This window comes from Carlito syrichta, unplaced genomic scaffold (genome assembly GCF_000164805.1).
Source record: "Carlito syrichta isolate Samal-C Ts95f unplaced genomic scaffold, Tarsius_syrichta-2.0.1 Scaffold314713, whole genome shotgun sequence".
NCBI classification, from domain to species: domain Eukaryota; kingdom Metazoa; phylum Chordata; class Mammalia; order Primates; family Tarsiidae; genus Carlito; species Carlito syrichta.
This window is the reverse complement of record NW_007258809.1, coordinates 132269-153432: the sequence shown is the minus strand read 5'-3', so window position 1 is coordinate 153432 and position 21164 is coordinate 132269. Positions and strand designations below refer to the sequence as shown.

The following is a 21164-nucleotide window of genomic DNA, read 5'->3' as shown; positions in this document are numbered from 1 at the left end:
AAAATTATTACATAAACATAGAACAAAGTTTTGGGGTTTTTCCCCCAGTGTTTGTTTTCCCCCCAAAGTGGTTTTTATAGCCCTTACTGATAGTTACAAAAGAGGTTCCTCCCATCAGATGTGTGTGCCACTCAGAAACCAGTGATACTCTAAATTAGTTTCCTAAGAGTCCCTGAAAGATTAGTACAAATACAAGGCTGTGTCAACTGAGGAATGAACAAGACAATACTGAAAATCAATACTAAAGAAGGACCATGGATAATTTGAGAATGTACAGGTAACTTACATACATATAATTGAATCCTGAAAAAGTTTTGAGATAATCCCTTTAGTTACAGAAATGCCTTTATTTTCTCCTGTATTTGCTTGTTCCTATCTCTAACACTACTTGATCTCAATAGACCAGTGTTGCTGAAATCCTAAGGCGATGAAACAGTTCTGCATTGCTTTCACAATTTTGATCATCAACAATTATCAGCATTATTAGAAAGATAACCATGAAGGTGATAAACAGACTCACATTAAGTAGCCCTACAGTGGCCAAACTTTCAAAGATCCCACCCTTAAATGTGTGACATATGAGATTCCAAGGAAAACAGCCTGAAAACTCTGAAAACAGGAAACAAGGGAGCATATAAAGTAAAGAGGAATGGGGAGAACCTATAATAAGGCCATCAGTTGATTTGTAAAGTCATTTTCAAATTTTAGGGCAATCAAAGTATATCATAATACATTATTTACTAGCTGATACATCAAATGCTAAGGTACCTTAACTGACATGTATATACAAATATAACTTAACTGATTATCAAATACTAAATTACCATCAATTTGTATCTTGTTCTAATTTTTACACTGATAAAATATTTGCAAATAAACTACAAGAAACATAAATCCTAAATTTATTTTAATGAAAACCTTATTGTATTATAATAGTATGAGAATATAGAAATAGTAGGTACTAAACTGAAGGGTTTTTTTGCATAAGCAATTTATTTAGTGATATTGTAAGGTTTAAAGTTCTATTTTTGTTCTACTTCAAGTCATAAAGAGAAAGAACATATTAAGCTAATAAAAGACATTTTGAACAATTGTGGCATTAATTTATTTATAGTTCTTAGCATTGAAAATGTTCATAAAGCATTTCTTAAAGTCATACATTCTTAAATCTCTAATGAAAGTCCAATAAATATACAAAAGATTAGTGGAATTTATTTAAATGGTAATGACAAAGTCAAATAAAAATGCTCAGTGGACCATCATGAGCCCCAAATTTTCTAACTTCAAGCAAAGAGCAGTGTAAAAGCCCACCTAAAGGCAGCAATTACAATAAGAGCAGCTCGCTAAATCCAAGCAACAGCACAAAGTAACTGCTGGCTTCCCAACTTACCATCTTTCTTTTTCTTTCTGCAATCTGCTCCTCTGATTCCATTTCTACTTCATTACTAATAGGAGTTTTTTCCTCTATATCATCAATAAAATCTGGTTCCTGTAAGATGGAAATGACTACTTTATAGAAACTATTACTCCATTTATAAACTAGGGACCATCAAACTGTTTCAGTATCTTTCAACCACAACCAATTCAACATGTAAAAAGTTACAAGCTTATTTAAATTCACTTAAGATTTACGACTGGTTTCCTAATTCAAGAAACTTTTCAAAATCATGCAATCAAATACTCTTGCTTTTCAAATTTCTAGTCAATAAAGTTCTTATCAATAAAGGTCAAACATGATAGCATGGCCTTATGTTTATATTTTTCCTAAAATATAAACATAAATTATTTCACAAATCCTGTAAACACCAAGTACTCAATAAATATTTGTTCAATTAAAAGCTTAAGAGAAATTATTTCCAGAAAACTAGTCCTGGAGATGAGCAAAAGCTTACTGAATTTTCACATTTTAATGGTCCTTTTAACTTCTATTTGTTTAGAGAACATATAACAAAATATCTTTTGGTAGAGCAGAAAAGTGTAGGTTCTACCCTAAAAATTACCTTATGTATTCTTAGTGAATTTTCTCTCAAAAATCTTGTTTGCTGTTACTGACTGTGACACACTTACAGAATTGATAAGACTATCTAGGTCTAGATATTTAAGGAAAGGAAGTTTTATGGCTTAAGACTTTAAGAACATTTATTATGAACATAAGGAAAGTGCCATCTGGAAGATTTTTAAAAATTACCCAGTCATAGGAAAATCTTGTCTTTGATTCTGCAAGGATTTGTTGGCTAAGTTGTTTCTTAATAACTCAAGAAATATTGTACAAATTCTACAGAACCTATATTTTACACCTGTAAACATTTCATTAAATAACAGAATAGCCCTTTAACCACTATTTTAAACAAGCATATATGACAAAAAGAGGTTAAAATATGACTAATTATTTTCCTTTGTTTATTCAATTTTATTAAGAATCAGCAAAGTTCAGTACCTGATTGTTTGATACTGAGAGTCTCAGAGGAGAAAGCTTTCTCTGTTTAGTTTCTGGGCTCTTCATTTTGTTGGTTGTTCCTTCACAATCCAAAGTAATATTCTGATTTTGCGTATCTTTTTCTTTTGAAATATCTTTGTCTTTTTTCCCTTTTTTCCTCCTGGTCTCATAACCACTATTGATGTTTTCCATAGATTCAGAACTACGTTTTAGAACAGGGCACTCTGGATTTTCTTTGAGGCATGCACAATCCACCTTGTACTTACTGGAAAGATAACCAGTTAAATATTTATTCAAGATATAAAACTGGAAAATTTCTAATTCATCTTAAGCTGCAACTCCACAAAATTGTATGTACTTACTAATTATAAGCAATCCTTAATTTTCACTAGTTTATATTCCTGGTAACTATCATAAGAGAAATTTTATTTTCTCACAAAAACAATGATGTTAATTTGACCAGTTGTTGGGCCTTCAGTCATAAGTTATAATAACAAAGGTTGAACACCCCTTACCTGAAATGCTTAGGACCAGAAGTGTTTTGGATTATGGGATGTTCACACATATATCTTGGGGATGGGACCCAAGTCTAAAAGTAAAATTCATTCATATTTCACATATGCCTTTATTCACACAGCCTGAAAGTACTTTTACACAATATACTTAATAATTTGTGCCTGAAACAAATTTTTGACTGCAACCTGTCACACGAGGTCAGGTGTAGAATTTTTTTTTTCTTTTCCTTTTTTTGAGTTGGAGTCTCACTCTGTTGCCCAGGTTGGAGTGCAGAGGCACACTCACGACCACTGCAGCCTCCACCTGCTGGGCTCAGGCAATCCTTCCGCCTCAGCCTTTCAAATAGCTGGAACTACAGGGGCACACTATCATGCCCAGCTTATTATTATTTTTATTTATTGTAGAGACGAAGTCTCGCCATGCTGCTCAGGCTGGTCTCGAACCCCTGAGCTCAGGCAATCCTCTCGGCCTTGGCCTCCCAAAGTGCTAGGATTACAGGCTTGAGCCACCACACCTGGCCAGGTGTAGAATTTTCTACTTGTGGCATTATCAAAGTGCTCAAAAAGTTTAGGATTTTGAAGTATTTTGGATTCTGGATTTATTTTCAGACTAGGGATGTTCAATCTGTATTATGTTTAGAAGAAGAAAAAGTCAAATAAATCAAAACTTTTAAGTTCTTCCAAATAAAATGATACTGTGAATTTCACACAATACTATATAACATTAAGGCAAAAGCCATAATTACTTCAGTAGTCCCAGAGTTTTATAAAATACTGACCTGAAATTTGACCTAAATAAAAAATACTAGGTATAACAAATATCATACCTTAACTAGTTTGTCTTATACTTTAAGGAATGATTTCAATAATGAGATTTCTTTAAAAAGCTACCTTGAAAAAATGTAATGTTTCCTGTTACCCCTTTTAAGTGCTCTCTCTTTCAAATGGAAGCATGAAAAAGAGCTGCACTTTCTTCTCATCTTCACAGTAATGGTAATTATTACTCTCTGTTTACAGATGAGATTAAAACTCAGTGAGGCTCAGTATCTTGTCCAAAGTCACACAGTTAAGAAGTGGTAGGGACAGTATTTAGATACAAGTCTGTAAGACTCGGAAGCCCACATGACTGTCATTTCAGTATTTCTTAATTCTCTGCCCTCTTTATCTCTACCTTCAATGGTTAAGACCTAGTTTAACTCCAGGGTACAGGCTAAAGGTCCAAATCTCAGTTAATAATACCTTTCTTCCACTTTGCATGTTGTAAGTAGTTAAATGTTTGTTCAAAATAAAAACAACTTACTTTTTTTTTTTTTTTCTTTTTTTTGAGTTGGAGTCTCACTCCTTCGCCCAGACTGGAGTGCAGTGGCCACTCCCGGCCACCGCAGCCTCGACCTGCTGGGCTCCGGCGATCCTTCCGCCTCAGCCTTCCGAGTAGCCGGAATTACAGGCGCATACTACCACGCCCGGCTGATTTTTTTATTTATTGTAGAGATGAGGTCTCGCTGCCCAGAACCCGCGGGCTCAGGCAATTCACTCACCTCAGCCTCCCAAAGGCGTGGGATTACAGGCTGAACCAGGCTAAGCCACCGAGCCCGGTTACAACTTACTTTTTAAGTTTCTAATACTCCTAATTCATTAACTTTTAACACTGCTAGAAAGGTACAAGTCCAACTGTCTAAATCTGAGAACCAGGGGTAGAATACAAACATTTATGGTCCTAACTCTATCCTCCCAAATCAGGTACTAACAGATACTAGATTCAAACTCCTTCTAGATGTTTTCTTTGATTTTAGGACAACAGAACTGCAAATAACAATGATGGCAACAACTTAGGTTTATTAAACACTTAGCTGAGTAATTAATATTATTCTCATATTATCACGAGATAATGTGGACAAAGAGATGAATATATTGATCCAAGGTTACATAGCTAGTAAGAGACCAAGCTAGGATTTGAAACCAGACAGACATAAAAAGCACAAATTATTAAGCTCTATGGGATACACAGTCTCCCAAAGCAATGGGCAAAGATACATTATGCTAAATGTTTCACCTTTTAGCACAGAAGGGCTAATACAAGAAAAGTTTTAGTTATCATGATAAATCTGACTGCAATAATCAGTAGAGATGCATACTGAGGGAAGAGGGATTTCACTGAGAAAAGATATAATAGGCAATTTTTAAAAACTGCACTTTAAAAAGATATTACACAAAGTTTAAAAAGTACAGAGTAGGAGGAAATAAACTGAAATGCTTACAACCCAAAAGACTACACAGAATATAAAGAACTTAAAAAAGAAAAAAAAGCAAGAAAAAACCACCCAGCAGAAAAATGGACAGATATCATCAGGCAATTCACAAGAGAGGAAATTCAAATGAGAATGAATATACAAAAAGATCCATAATCAAGAAAAATGATAAATCAAAATGTAAAAATGTATCATTTCACATGAACCAGCATCAGTTTTTAAAGTCTTACAGTAAAGAAACAGAGCAGCAAACTAAATTGCTTAGGAATGTAAACTGGTACAAGCCTCTTTGGACAGTAATTTTACCCACATCTGGTAACAACTGAGACTGTACACATTTTGCAATCCAGCAGTCTACTCCTACGTCCCTACCATGAAGAGAACATGTACACATGCAGAGATGTTAAAAAAAAAAAGCCATAAGCATTTTTAAAATAAATATAAGGGTCCATGGCTAGTGAATAGATAAATGCTGTAAGCAGTGAAAACAAGTGAACTAAAGCTACACATAATGTAGCTTACTCTCACGTAATGAGAAGATGAACGCTAAATAATACAGTAGATTACAATTTAAAGTTTAAAAATATACAAAATTTTAGAGACTATTTGTCAATATACAAAGAGTAAAATGTTAAAGTAACAAACCAAATTCAAGAGGGCAGTTTGTGAAGGAGGGAAGGGAGATGCAATCTGGCTGCTAAACAAGGGATAATGTTTTATTTGTTAATTTAGGAAGTATACGAAGGCTTGTATTTTATTTTTACATTTATATTACAATTTTTTAAATTTAAATGAAAATTTCAGTATAGTTTACCACTGAAAAACACAGATTTGAACTGTGCATGTTCACTTATATGGGAATTTTTTTTTTCTTCTTTTTTTTGAGTTGGGAGTCTCACTCTGTCGCCCAGACTGGAGTGTAGTGGCCGCTCCCAGCCACCGCAGCCTCAACCTGCTGGGCTCCAGCGATCCTTCCGCCTCAGCCTTCCAAGTAGCCAGAATTACAGGCATGCACTACCACGCCCGGCTAATTTTTGATTTATTGTAGAGATGAGGTCTCGCTAAGTTGCCCAGATGGATCTCGAACCCGCAGGCTCGGGCAATCCACTCACCTCAGCCTCCCAAGGCGCGGGATTACAGGCTGAGCCACCGAGCCCGGCTGGGATTTTTTTTCAATAACTGTATTGGAAATTTTTTTTGGAGATTTGTGACACTGAAAAAACATGAAGTAGCCTAGAAATAGTGAAAAAATTAAGAAAAACTTATGTCTTGAATACAAAAAAAAGTGTAGATACTAGTCTATTTTATCATTTACTACCATATACAGAAATCTATTATCAAAAAATTTATCAACACTTAAAGCACACACAGACCATCATACATGGCGCCATTCAAAGCCAATAGAAATGTAAACAAACAAAGGTGCAGCGTTATGTCATAACTGCAAAAAATTGACCATGGAACATTCAATACTACCAAATAATTTTGGACTCACTTCCTGTGCTGTTGGAATGAGCTCAAGTGTTGGGAGTATCCACTTAGTGTGAACAATTCATTGCACAGTAAATAGTATATTGTACTATAAAGTGATCTTTTGTTGCCCTCACATATTTTTCATCATGTTTACTGCAATCCAATAAATTTTGAGTAACACCATGAGACCTATATGAAATGCCACTGGTGATCTTGAAGTGCTCCCAAGATGTAGAGAAAAGTCCTATCATTATGATAAAAAGCTGAATTACTAGATATGCACTGCAGACTGAGGTCAACAGCTGTAGTTGCCCATCATCTCAAGATATATGAATCTAGCACAAGTACCACTGTAAAAACAATTAAAAGGAAATTTGTGGGGATGTCCCTGTAGCTATGCCAGTAGGTATGTAAACACTGCACTTTTTGCAAAATACCATTTCATCTTGTAGTGAAAACGCAGCTTTATGTGGGATTGCTATATAAGAAAAGCATACCTATAGATGCAATATAATTCAAGAAAAAGTGAAGCCATTAAAATGACTACCTAATGCAGAAGAAAGATGAATTAAAGCTGGAGACTTTAATGCCAGCAATAGATGGTTTGATGATCTCAGAAAGGGGCTTGGCTTAAGAAATGGCAAGGGAGGCCTGGTGCAGTGGCTCATGCCTGTAATCCCAACACTTTTGGGAGGCTAAGGCGGGAGGATTATTTGAGCTCAGGAATTTAAGACCAGCCTGGGCAAATGTAAGACCTCATCTCTATACACAGTGCCCCCCATCACAGAAAATCAAAATACTAGCCAAGCGTGGTGGTGGTACATGCCTGTGTTTCCAGTTACTCAGGAGGCTAAGGCAGAAGGATCACCTGAGACTCGGAGGTCAAGGCTGTCGTGAGCTGTGATTGTACCACTGCACTCCAGTTTGGGTGACAGAGTGAAACTCTGACTCAAACAAAACAAATGTTAAGATAATAGGAGAATCAACTTCTTCCAATCAAGAGGCAGCAGAGTTCCCAGAAGCCATTAAGAAAACCAACGAGGAGAAAGGGTATCTGTGTGAACAGGTTTTTAATGCAGACTAAGGTGCCCTATTCGGCCAGGTATGGTGGCTCACGCCTGTAATCCCATCACTTTGGGAAGCTGAGGAGAGAGGACTGTCTAAGCCCAGGAGCTCAAGACCAGCCTGGGCAACATGGCTAGATTTCATCTCTACAATAAAATTAAAAAGTCAGTCAAGCATGCTGGTGTGTGCCTGCAGTCCCAGCTACTCAGAAGGCTGAGGTGGAAGGGACCACCTGAGCCCAGCAGGTTAAGGCTGTAGGAGCTGTGAGCATGCCACTGCACTCCAGCCTGGGTGATACAGACTCCAATTCAAAAAAAAGTGCCCTGTTCTGGGGGGAAAAAAAAAGTCACAAAGACATTTATTAGTAAGAAAGAGAAGCAAGGACTAGGATTTAAGACAAGTACAGGCCAACTCTACTGTTTTATACACATGGATCCGGGTTTATGATCAGGACTATTATCTGTAAAGCTGTTAGCCCCCTATACTTGAAAGAAAAGATAAATTCCAGCAGTCAGTCTTTTGGTTGTACAAGAAAACCTGGACAACAAGAACATTTTGTCTGAACTGGTTCCATCAATGCTCTGTCTCTGAAGTCAGGAAGTACCTAGGCTGTAAGGGACTGCCTTTTCAAGTTCTGTTGATATTGGACAATGCCCCTGGCCACCCGTAACACTTTGTGTTCAACAATGAAGACATTCAAGTGGTCTACGGGCCCCCAGACACAACATCTCTAATTCAGACTCTTGATGAGGGGATCATAAGGACCTTTATGGCTCATTATGCTCTATGGCATAGAGTACTTTATGGAAAGAACTGTCAACACTATGAAGAGAACCCTAATGGAGAGAACATCATGAAAATCTGGAAAGAACGCACCACTGAAGATGCCATTTTTGTTAAGAGAAAAAGCAGTGAAAACCATTAAGCCCAAAACAATAAATTCCTGCTGGAGAAAACTGTGTCCAGATGTTGTGCACAATTTCATAGGACTTACAACAGAACCAATCAAAATAATCATGCAGCAGGGCGCAGTGGCTCAGCCTGTAATCCCAGCACTTTGGGAGGCGAAGGCAAGAGAATTGCCTGAAACTGGGGGTTCAAGACCAGCTTGGGCAACTTGTTGAGACCCCGTCTCTACAATAAATCACAAAAAATTAGCCAGGCATGGTGGTGTGTGTCTACAGTTCCAGCTACTCGGAAGGCTGAGACGGAAAGATCACCTAAGTCCAGCAGGTCGAGGCTACGGTGGCTTGTGAGCATGCCACTGCACTCCAGCCTGGGCAACAGAGTGAGACTCCAACTCAAAAAAAAAAAAATCATGAAGAGTTTGTGGATATGGCAAAAATTTGGGGGGTGTATGAAGGGTTTCAAGATATGCATCTTGGAGAAATTCAAGAGCTAACAGACACCATAGCAGACGAATTAACAGTGGACAACTTGATAAAGACAAGTGAGTGCTTCCAAACCAGTGCTACATGATGAGGAAGAAGGCAAAGAAGAAGCAGTGCCAGAAAACAAATTGACATTAGACAATCTGGCAGAAGGGTTCCAATTATTTAATACTTTTGACTTCTTTTATGTCATGGACCCTTCTATGATATGGGCACTGAAACTAAAGCAAATGGTAGAAGGATTGATTGGCACTACATAGAAAATTTTTTAGATAAATTAAAAAGCAAAAACAGTCAGATAGAAATTACAATGTATTTCCATAAAGCTACCCTTCTACTTCCTCTACCTCTTCCACCTCGGCCACCCCTGAGATAGCAAGACCAACCCCTCCTCTTCCTTAGTCTATTTAACGTTAAGATTAAGACCTTTACAATGAACCACTTCCACTTAATGAACAGCAAATATATTTTATCTTCCATATTATTTCTTAATAACATTTTCTTTTCTCTAGTTTACTTTATTGTAAGAATACAGTATATAATTCATAAAAATGCAAAATATGTGTTAACTGACTATTCGTGTTATTGGTAAGACTTCCAGTCAACAGTAGGCTATTAAAGTTTTGGGGGAGTCAAAAGTTATGTGCGAATTTTGGACTTCACAGGGGGTCAGTTCCTCTAATCCTCACGTTGTTCAAGCCATCAACTGCAGTCAGAATTAACGTGGTTTTTCCTAATGTCTCAGAAGAATAGTTCTCAGAGTTTCTCTGCAGGAGCTCCAACAAACCCTTTTAATTTATACTGCAAAAAAAAATTTGGTACAATTTCTTTTGTTTGAGGGGTAAAAGAAAAATTATCAATTCATATTGATCAAACAACTAAATTATATGAATAAAATTGTATTCCCTAAAATACAAGAAAAAGAAGAAAAAGATTCTCACATAAAGTTAGTGATATATGGCTGAATTAGAATTACTAATTATAATTACTGTGAACATTTACATTATAATAATAATTAGGGAAATACTAATAACAAGGGAAAAATTTAGAAAAGAAATAAGCAGTATTGATGTAATGGAAACTGATACCAAAATTCTTGTTTTCATTTACTTTTAACTCGTCACGGTAAATAAAAATAAAAAGCTGTAAAAGGTGTGACCACACCTAAATTATTATGACATTAATGACATTATTTTAAAACAACAGATGACGTATTTATAGACTTGAACTTACCAATTCCCATAATCAAAATCAAAGGCAATAGTAATTTCGGTTCCCTTTGGAATACTTTGTATAGAATAAATGTAAAGATGTATGGTTCCATCTTCAATTTCATGTCTCACCTGTAAGTTAAAGAATAATTTTACAATTCTACAAATTACCTTCTACCTTCAGAAGCATCTTTTCCTACAATTTTGAAAACTATTCTTTCTAAAGTACTTCACAAACACAACTTGACTGCAAACCAGTGGTACCAAGTGGGAAGGTTTTTCAAAGGTATGGTGCTGCCCAATACCAGCTATCATCCTCTACAGTTCACAGAGTGACAACGAATAAAATATTGTATTTCAGTAATTCTAATTTTTCAACTTTTAGCATCTCTGAAATTGGAAGTCTTATAAGTGATGACATCTCAGGTGCAATTAACTAAACTCAAGTTATGGAACAGCTAACACTGTACTTTTCAATGACAGACACTGTTCTAGAACTTTACATATATTAACTTCTTTCATTCTTATACCACCTTTTTACAGAAAAAACTGAGGCATAGATAAGGTTACAAAGTTAGTAAGTCACTGAGAAGGCATGAATCTACTAACTCTGGTTCTAAAACCTATACTCTTAGTTTTGTCATCTAATGTAATGAAACCACAGCATATATTTGACCTATAAATAAAGAGCTTCCAAGATAAACAGAAAGAAGTCTAATATTTCCTCTTACAAGAAACATCACAATTTCTTCAATGTGCAATGTGATTTTTAAGACTTCAGTCAGCCAGTGGCTCTCACCTATAATCACAGCACTTTGAGAGGTTGAAGCAGGAAGATTGCTTGAGGCCAGGAGCTCAAGATCAGCCTAGCCAACACAGCAAGACCCCATCTCCACAAAAAATTTAAAAATTAGTTGGGCATGGTGGTGCATACCTGTAATTCTAGCTACTCGGGAGGCTGAGGTGGGAGGATTGCTTGAGTTCAGGAGACTGAGGCTACAGTGAGCTGTAATCATACCACTGCACTCCAGCCTGGGCAAGAGAGCAAACCCTTGTCTCTTTAAAAAAACAAAACAAAAACTTCACAGCCAGTATCTCCTAAATTTTCATCACATAAAGATGCTGGACCATATAAAATTGCATCTGCAGTTTAAAAATGTTTTAAGCTACCAGAGTTGTATGTTTAATACTCAGATTCCACACACCTCCAGCCCTCATACCTCCCTAAAAGATTTCTATAAGCTTACCTCTGCATTAGGTGTACAAGAACGCCTGATGAATCGAGCCTCATTCCCAAAAGTCCTTGCATCAACACACATTTCTAACCCATGAAATTTAGAGTAGAATAAAACAAAAGGGTATGGTCTACAAAGAAAGAAACAAATAAGCTATTAACATTTTAGTATTAATAATCTCATGTTATTCTTCAGAAGCAAACTGATGAAGAAACTTAAAAACACAGTCTAAGAGACTTCTAAAAGTAGTGAAGCCAAGATTTGAATACAGGCAGTCTGACTCCAGTAGCCACTCTTATCTTATGCTAGTTTATGCTAATGAAATTGGCACCTGCCACTATAAGCTATATCAAAATTATATAAGCAAAAGCAATTAACTGATGGTAGAAATTCAGATTTATAAGGAAGATAAAAGAAAGTGATTACTGCCTTTGCAGGATTCACTGGATGCCCTTGAAGTCCATATTTCCTGGTGCATTTAAAAGTGCTACTCCTGTTTCAGATAAATCTACTATATAGTGGGAAAATTCTTGTGTATCTTTCATATCCTAAGTAAAAACTCAAGTTATAAACAACAAGAAATGTTTTCGATAACTATAGGACACAGACTGGGGATGTTATCCCCCTAGAAATATAAACATATTTCTAGACCACAGAGAAGCAATACCTATCAGTGGATCATATCAATTACACATAAAAATCTCAAACCAAAGATGAGGCCTCCAAAACTATTCTAATACCAACAAAGTAGGAACTGAAAGTGGTGACAATAACATAGAACCAAATCTAATACTATCCATTAAAGAGGAGGGGGTTTTTTACCTATGGTCATCCTGTTCTTTTCAGGCTCTATTATATTATGAAGAATTTCCTAGATGGAAAGGGTTCCTGGAAAACTCAGGTAATCAGAGTTTCTGACTAATATTCTATCTAGTCAACCCATATTGTTTGTTTTTTTTTTTTGAGTTGGAGTCTCACTCTCTCGCCCAGACTGGAGTGCAGTGGCCGCTCCCGGCCACCGGAGCCTCGACCTGCTGGGCTCCGGTGATCCTTCCACCTCAGCCTTTCAAGTAGCCGGAATTACAGGCATGTGCTACCACGCCCGGCTGATTTTTTTTTATTTATTTACTGTAGAGATGAGGTCTCGCTGTCCAGGCGGGTCTCGAACCCGCGGGCTCAGGCAATCCACTCACCTCAGCCTCCCAAAGGCGCAGGATTACAGGTTGAGCCACCGAGCCCGGCTTCAACCCATCTTGTTAATGGTTTATCGTTGAAGTGGATTGTTTTAGAATTTTCAGCAAGACAGACATAGGGAAGAGACTGAGAACTACATCTTTGTATTTTTTTAAATGTTGTATATTTTATTACACTACAAAGGTTGTATGGCTGGGTGAAGCAGCTCATGCCTATAACCTCAGCACATTGGGAGGCCAAGGTGGGAGGACTGCTTGAGAGAGAGACCTCATCTTTACTAAAAAAAAAATTTAAAAATTAGCTGGGCGTGGCAACACAGGCCTATAGTCTCAGCTACTCTGGGAGGCTGAGGCAAAAAGATCACCTGAGCCCAGCAGGTCGAGGCTGTGGTGAGCCGTGATTGTGCCACTGCACTCCAGCCTGGGTGACAGAATGAGACCCTGACTCAAAGAAAAAAAAAATATCACTGGTCACTGTTCAACCACACTACACAGTTTTAAATACTGAAATTATCACATAAAAAACCAAGTACATATAATCAAAACATCTAGGTAAGACAGTAAAAAATTCTATATGTACCTATAGAAAATGGACATGAGAAAATAAATGAATATACCTTTTAAAGAAATAGCCATTTGCTTCAAATTGTTCTCTCAGCATAAATTTCCCTCTGTATTCAATGATAAGTGCATCAGAAGGCAAATCTTTTGCGGATTTCAGAATTTTCTTATTCTTTTGTATATGGCTCTAAAACCAGAGTAAATGTTGAGATTAATTACATCTAGTTGCTTTCAGACTAACTGAAACTACATTATATAAAAAGGGTTGTCTACAATTGTTTGACAAATTATATATTTACCTCTACTGGAGGTTTGAAAAGCAAATTATTGGTATTCAAATCTGATTTAGTCATCTCTTTTTTGTCATTTCCATTGCCTAATCTCAGAGCTATTCTTTGTGCTTCCCTCTGAACACCCTCACTATACTGGTTATTATTTGCTTCTTCATATCGATCCATCCATGCTTTGATTTTCGTCTCCCATCCAAAATTTGAACCATCAGATGAAGGATCAATCTCTGGAGCTGAACCCTAAAATCACAGCAAACTAAGCATTAGTATCTGTACTTAAATAATTACACACACACACACACACACCCCATTAATGGCAACCTACATAATCGAACCCAAAATAAACTAGAAATACTGTTGGCTTTCCAAGCTGATCCTAGTAAAAGAACATAAATTAGCAGCCTAGTCCTGGTTGCAAGGCAAATATGAATTGGAAAACAGAAGAGTTAAGTTGGAATAGCAGAAATTTAAGCTTCACTGCCACTACTGTGGACAAATGGAATGTATCAATAAAAATGTGCAAATATTTAAAACTTTAGATCAATGTCAGTTAATGATTTAAAAAAGACAGCAGGCCAGTCTCAGTGGCTCAGTCTGTAATCCCAGCACATTTATTTTGATATATTATAATTTTAACATGTTTTATAACAAAACTGTGCTTTGGTATCTTAATTTGAGCGGCCAAGGTGAGTCTGAGCCCGTGGGTTTGAGACCAGCCCAGGAAACTTGGCAAGACCTTGTCTCTACAATAAATCAAAAATAAGGCTGGTGCAGCAGTACACGCCTGCAGTTCCAGCTACTTGGAAGGCTGAGGTGGAAGGACTGCCGAAGCCCAGCAGGTTGACACTGAGGTGGCCGTGAGCATGCCACTGTACTCCACCCTGGGTGACCGAGTGAGACTCCAACTCAAAAAAAAAAAAAAAAAGACACCATATGAAATTTCTGATTTTAAATAATGCCAGTATATACTCAATAGCAATAAACCAAGAACTATTATGTGTTCACAGTTCTATTTGACTAGAATAAATCTGCAATTATTACATGAACTGCATATGCTGCATATGAAGCATACATTTATTTTGATATATCATAATTTTAACATGTTTTATAACAAAACTGTGCTTTGGTATCTTAATTTAGTACAATGCTAAGATATATAATCAATTGTCCACATGATAGATTTAGTTGTAAATGCTGCTCATAATTTCTACGATATTGAATACCTCGATAAGAAAACATATTCTATAATATGTATAACCTGTGAAATTTTAATATCAACTATAGCTTTCATAAAGATCTTTATACATCCTGTTAGACACATACATATGCACAGTACCACATCAATAAAATTTATCATCAGTCCATCTGCATGAGTGACCAATCTTTATTACAAAAAGAATCATTGTTTTCTATAACAAAGTATAAACTGTAGGAAGTTGCTCAACTATTTGATGGGGGTAGGCTTATTTTTATATATATATATTCTGCATTATGATGACCATTTAAAAAAGAATAGATTTTTATATAAATGAGATGTTATTTCATATTAAACTTTTTTCTGCTTTATTAAATAAATCTACTCAGTTTTTAAATTTTTATTTCTTTTTTGGGTCCAAAAGAAACTCCTCTACTGACCTGGCATATCTTTAAATACATTTCTTCTAGATCACTTGAACCATATGAAATCACTACAGAATTACTTATTGTAGTAATAATTTTATAAAGCTATCTTCAAATTAAGAAAAATATACTTTTAAGATGCACAAAATTTTTTTTTTACTTTTATGTCCCTGATCACTTCATTATGCAATAGAGTATCAGTTAAGTAAAAGATGCTCCTTCCTCATTTAGCCTGTAGGGTATTGAGGCTATTAGATATATCGGGAAGAAGGGAGACTGTTAAGAGTATTAAACAGTTCCAACAGCTTAATCAAAAAATTTTTTCAGACAGGGTATGGTGGTTCATGTAATACCAGCACTTTGGAAGGCTGAGGAAGGAGGATTGCTTGAGCCCAGGAGTTCAAGACTGGCCCAAGCAACATGATGAGACTCCATCTTTACAAAACCATTTAAAAATTAGCCAGGCATTCTCAGCTACTTAGAGGCTGAGGTAGAAAGATCACCTGAGCACAGACGGTCGAGGCTGCGCTGAGCTGTGATCGTGCCACTGCACTCCAGCCTCAAAAAAAAAAAAAAAAATTCAGACCGCTTTCTTCCGTGTGAGAGCAATTTCCACAAATCCAAGTTAACATGATAAGAATAAAATCTTCAATGTTAGCATATAAAGAACACTTTATTGAAACTCTGGACTTGAGTACACTGAGTGACACCAAGTATTAACATGACTGAGAACGAATTAGAAAATTGTAATATAATCATCATTGGACTGCTATTTAATTGTTTGTTTTCCAGAAATGCAAATAATGAACAATTATTATAATTATACTACAGTGACAACAGATATACTATCATGTTATCCACGTTCTATTTATTTATTTGTTTGTTTGTTTATTTATTGATTGATTTTGAGTTGGAGTCTCACTCTGTCGCCCAGACTGGAGTGTGGTGGCACACTCCCAGCCACCACAGCCTCGACTTGCTGGGCTCTGGCGATCCTTCTGCCTCAGCCTTCCAGGCAACTGGAACTACAGGCGCGTGCTACCACGCCCGGCTAATATTTTTGATTTATTGTAGAGATGAGGTTTCGCCAAGTTGCCCAGGCGGGTCTCAAACCCGCGGGCTCAGGCAATTCACTCACCTCGGCCTCCCAAAGCGTGGGATTACAGGCTGAGCCACCGAGCCCGGCCTCCACGTTTTATTTAATATTTGACAATTTAATAAATTTGTTATCATTTACTACCTAACACCATAAAGCTGACCTCTGTGACCCAACACAAACCTATGTTTCAGGGGGAAACAAAGGCAGGGAACCCTAATTCTCTCGGCAATTTTAGTATCTAAAAAATTGAGGACATATCCTAATTTAAGGTAGTGACTAGTCTATATTTATATGGTGGTTCTATTGGTGATGATTTTTAGTCTGACACTGATTTAACTCTCTAGAATCTCAACTACACAAAAGAGCAACTTTTCAAGTTTCAAATGTGATTCTGCACTCCTAAGTAACACAAAATGGTACTGGAGATGTAGACTGCAGTGATAAATGAAATTCAAATTTCCCAAAATTATAATATTAGAAACTGCTTATATACCATCTCCTTTTTATTAATGTTTTAAGTGTTAACAAACTACAAGGGTCAGGTACAGTGGCTCATGCCTGTAATCTCAGCACTTTAGAAGGCCAAGGAAGGAGGATAGCCTGAGACTGGGAGGTCGAGGCTGTGATTGTACCACTGCACTCCAGTCTGGGTGACAGAGAGCCCAACTAAAAAATAAACAAAGAAACCTACAAGAGTAGACTATTAATTCAGTTAGAACTTTGCAAGGTCCCATCTTCAGGTAAAGATAATAAACAATGAAATGGCACACAACAAAGAGAACGTTAAGTAAAGATATGGACAAGCAAGTATTTAGTAAGCTCCTGAAAATAATACCTTAAATATAATGTATTTACCTTAACTCTTGATGACTTTCTAGATCCTTCACGAAAGGCCTAAAATAAAAATAGAAATCTTATTTAGTTTATTAAAAAACTGGATGTAATTAATATTTAAGAATCAACTGGTTCATTGAAACTTAAATTTCATGACAAAAATTTTGGTAATAACCAATAAAGGCAAAACTAGGAGAATGTTTAATAAGAGTATCTCAGGCCGGGTGTGGTAGCTCAAGCCTGTAATCCCAGCACGTTGGGAGGATGAGGCGAGAGGATTGCCAAGCCCACAGGTTCAAGAACAGCCTGGGCAACTTGGTGAGATCTTGTCTCTAAAATAAATCCAAAAATAAGCTGGGTGTGGCAGCGAGCGCTTATAGCTCCAGCTACCAGAAAAACTGAGGCGGAAGGATCGCCTGAGCCCAGCAGGTCAAGGCTGCGGTGGCTGTGAGTGTGCCACTACACTCTAGCCTTGGGCAAAAGTGAGACGCCAACTCAAAAAAAAAAAAGTATCTCCTAGAACAGTATTCTATTAAAAATAGAAAGTAGCTGGGGCAGGGCACAGTGGCTCATGCTTGTAATCCTAGCACTGTAATCCTAGCACTTTAGCCAAGGTGGAAAGATCACTTCTTGAGGCCAGGAGTTCAAGATCAGCCTAGGTAACACAGTGAGATTCTGTCTCTAATAAAACAAACAGCTGAGAGTGGTGCTCAAGACTATAATCCCAGCACTGTGAGAGGCTGAGGTGAGAGGATTGCCAGAGTCCAGGTGTTCAAGACCAGTTCGGGGCAACTTGGTGAGACCTCATCTCTACCATATATATATATAAAAATTAGCCAGGCTTGGTGGTGTGCACCTGTAGTTCCATCTACTTGGAAGGCTAAGGTGGAAGGATCTCCTGAGCCCAGTAGGTCAAGGCTGTGGTGGCAGTGAGTGGTGACAAGAGTGAGACTATGACTCAAAAAACAAACATACAAACAAACAAGATGTAGCTGGCATGATGGTGAGAACCTGTAGTCCCATCTACTCAGGAGGCTAGGGTGGGATGGTTATTTGAGCCCTGGAGTTTGAGGCTATAGCGTGCTATGATAGTGCCTGTAAATAGCTACAGCCTGAGCAACAAAGCCAGATTCTGTCTCTAAATAAACAACAAAAAAAACCCAGACTACAAAAAATACTAAATCTGCATATAATATGATGTCAAGACAAAAATTTCCAAATATTTTTTGTGCTCAACATTACAACCTTGGAAAATAATTATGATAAAAACTTGGAGGTTATTAGAAATAATCAATTTAATCAATTACAATAATTTTGTTAAAGTGATAAGACATGCTTTTAGATGGAGTAAACTAATACTGCTTTAATTCTCTAAGCAAGTAGCAAGTAATATTTGAGGCCTTAGTGGGGCTTAAATAGTAAGCGCTGTTGTAAAGAGAGCTGCATTTATTCAATAAATATGTATTGAGAACCCACTGATTTACCAAATCTTGAAAGGTGTATTTAAGACTTAATTCCTATCCCCATTATTCTCACCTAAAAGTGTAAACTTCATTTAGGGGGGCTAACAAATATAAACCTAGAGATAACAATATAGATCCAAATATGGAAAAAAGTTAGATGGCCTATGTCAGACAGACAGATAAATCAAAGGACTACAATCCCAGTAGTACAACAGTACAAAAAACTATGCAAGGAAGGCATGAAATAGGAAGAAAGTATGTCAAATTCAAGGAAAAACTAATACACCACCACTTTTATGTACTGAAAAGTAGAAAAAGATTTGCTAAAAAATATAAATTAGGTCATGGAAGCCTCATTTAAACAGTAAGATTTTATGATTCTGGTCTAAATACTATATGCTCTTCACTATGAATGAAGAATCTACAAACTATTTCTGAGCAGATACAAGAGCAACATTTATAGGAAATCTGATAACCAAATACAGAAGGGATTGAAAAGGATAAAGTTTGCCTACTAAACAATCAAATACGTATAACAAAGACATACTCAAGGAAAAATAGGTATCATGAGGATATACTCAAGGAAAAAAAAAGCTTTATGTTGAAGTCTTCATTTCATACCTAGATGTAACGTCATTCTACATAGCAATATAGTCATTGTGAAAAGTATTTACTTTGTATGACAAAAACCTTAGTTAGCAATTATAACAAATTTAATAAAAAATTAGCTTAAAAGTAGTTTTCTGTCATCGGATCCTAGGGAATAATTTATCACATAAAATTTAAGTGAAAAAAGTCTATGTGGCAAGAAATTCAACAAATAGGGAACCTTATTAAAATGATTAAGTATGATTCAAATAGAGAAGAACAGCTATAAAGCTATAAACAGTCATTGCATCGTTACTTGTTAATAAGTTATTAAAAATTTAGGGCCAGGCATGGTGGCTCAAACCTATAATCCAAGCACTTTGGGAGGCCGAGGTAAGGGGATGCCTGAGCCCACGGGTTAGAGAACAGCCTGGGCAACTTGGCGACACCTCACCTCTACAATAAAGCAAAAAAATTAGCCAGGTGTGGTAGCACGTGCCTGCAGTTCCAACTACTTGGAAGGCTGAGGTGGAAGGATCCCTTGAGCCCAGCAGGTCAACGCTGGGGTGGCCATGAGCGTGCCACTGCACTCCAGCCTGGGCGACGGAGTGAGACGCCAACTCAAAAAAAAAAAAAAAATTTAGTACAGTTATTTCTGTTTGTAAAATAGCAATCTTTTCCATTTTATTTTAGCTCTTGTATTTCTATGACTGATCTCAGTAAATGATTTCAAAGCAGCTTGGAAATGTTTCTTCTCTATTCTGCTACAATCTTTAAAGACATTAAAATTTTAAAATAAGTTTAATTGTTTAAAGATTTTTTTAAAAATTTTAATTGTTTAATTTTTGTTGTTGTTGTAAAGATGCGGGATACAAGTCAGAATTTAGGTGCACAAGTAGTCGATGCGCAGGTGAAGTTTGGGCCCCCAACTGGTCCTCACTTCTCCTGGTTTAGGGCCAGGTACTCTTAGTAATGTTGTGTGCCCTCCCCACTTCTCCTGGCAGTACTCCGCTACTGACAATCCCTCTCTTACAGAATTATGATGAATGTTCAGGACCCACTACTTATAAATGAGAACATGTGGTCTTCAGTTCTTTAAAATGCTTAAAAAGACTTTTGCTAGACCCTGCCACCTTTTGAGCTACTAGTCATTATTCTCACTTTCCTGTCTTTCCCATAAACTCCTTTACTCTAAAAGCAAGCAAAAACATACCTTTTTACATTTGGAAATGTTTTGTTCTTTCTCCCCACTTTTTTTCCTTCTTTTATCATTAACCTTGGAAACTCTTGAAGCAGTTAAAGTAATTGATGTTGGTGTATGCTGAAATGCAGTATATAATTCCACAGGAACTTCATCACCACTCTCAGTTGCACTGGTATCACCATCTTCAAAGGCAAAATAAGAATTATTGCACACGTAATTTTTTTTTTTTTTTTTTTACACAACAGGAACTCTGGATAGCACATGAAATACTTCCATTTCAAACAATAAAATAAGATAGCATTCCACATGACAAAGCATAGTTAGCTCGATTTTTCTTATTTATTTATTTGTTTGTCTGTCTGTCAGACTTTCACTGTTGCATAAGCTGGATGGCAGAGGCACTATCATGGCTCACCTCAACTTTTAACTTCTGGGCTGAGGCAATCCTTCTGCTTCAGCTTCCTGAGTAGGAACAGCAAGCGCAAGCCACCCAGATAATTTTTTGTAGAGAAAGAGAGTCTTACTATGTTACCCAGGCTGGTCTTGAACTCCTGAGCTCAAGCAATCCTCCTGCCTCAGCCTCCCAACGTGCTGGGAATACAGGCATGAGCCACCGTCCCCAGACATAAGATACATTCAAATACAACTACAAATATCATTTCTCCTACATCAAACTAGAAAGGAACCAAAAGTCTGACAACATACTCTGGTTGTGAGACTGTGGGGAAAAGGCACT

General features: G+C 36.8%; 1 protein-coding gene across 1 annotated transcript in view; it reads right to left on the bottom strand.

Annotated features, from left to right (window-relative positions):
- The window catches only part of KMT2E (lysine methyltransferase 2E), a 111324-nt gene that overhangs the window by 21552 nt on the left and 68608 nt on the right, over positions 1-21164 (bottom strand). The window contains 8 exon segments of the mRNA XM_008071759.1: positions 1391-1489; positions 2438-2702; positions 10364-10473; positions 11589-11706; positions 13387-13517; positions 13630-13860; positions 17195-17233; positions 20438-20610. Coding sequence (XP_008069950.1) covers positions 1391-1489; positions 2438-2702; positions 10364-10473; positions 11589-11706; positions 13387-13517; positions 13630-13860; positions 17195-17233; positions 20438-20610 — 1166 coding nt within the window.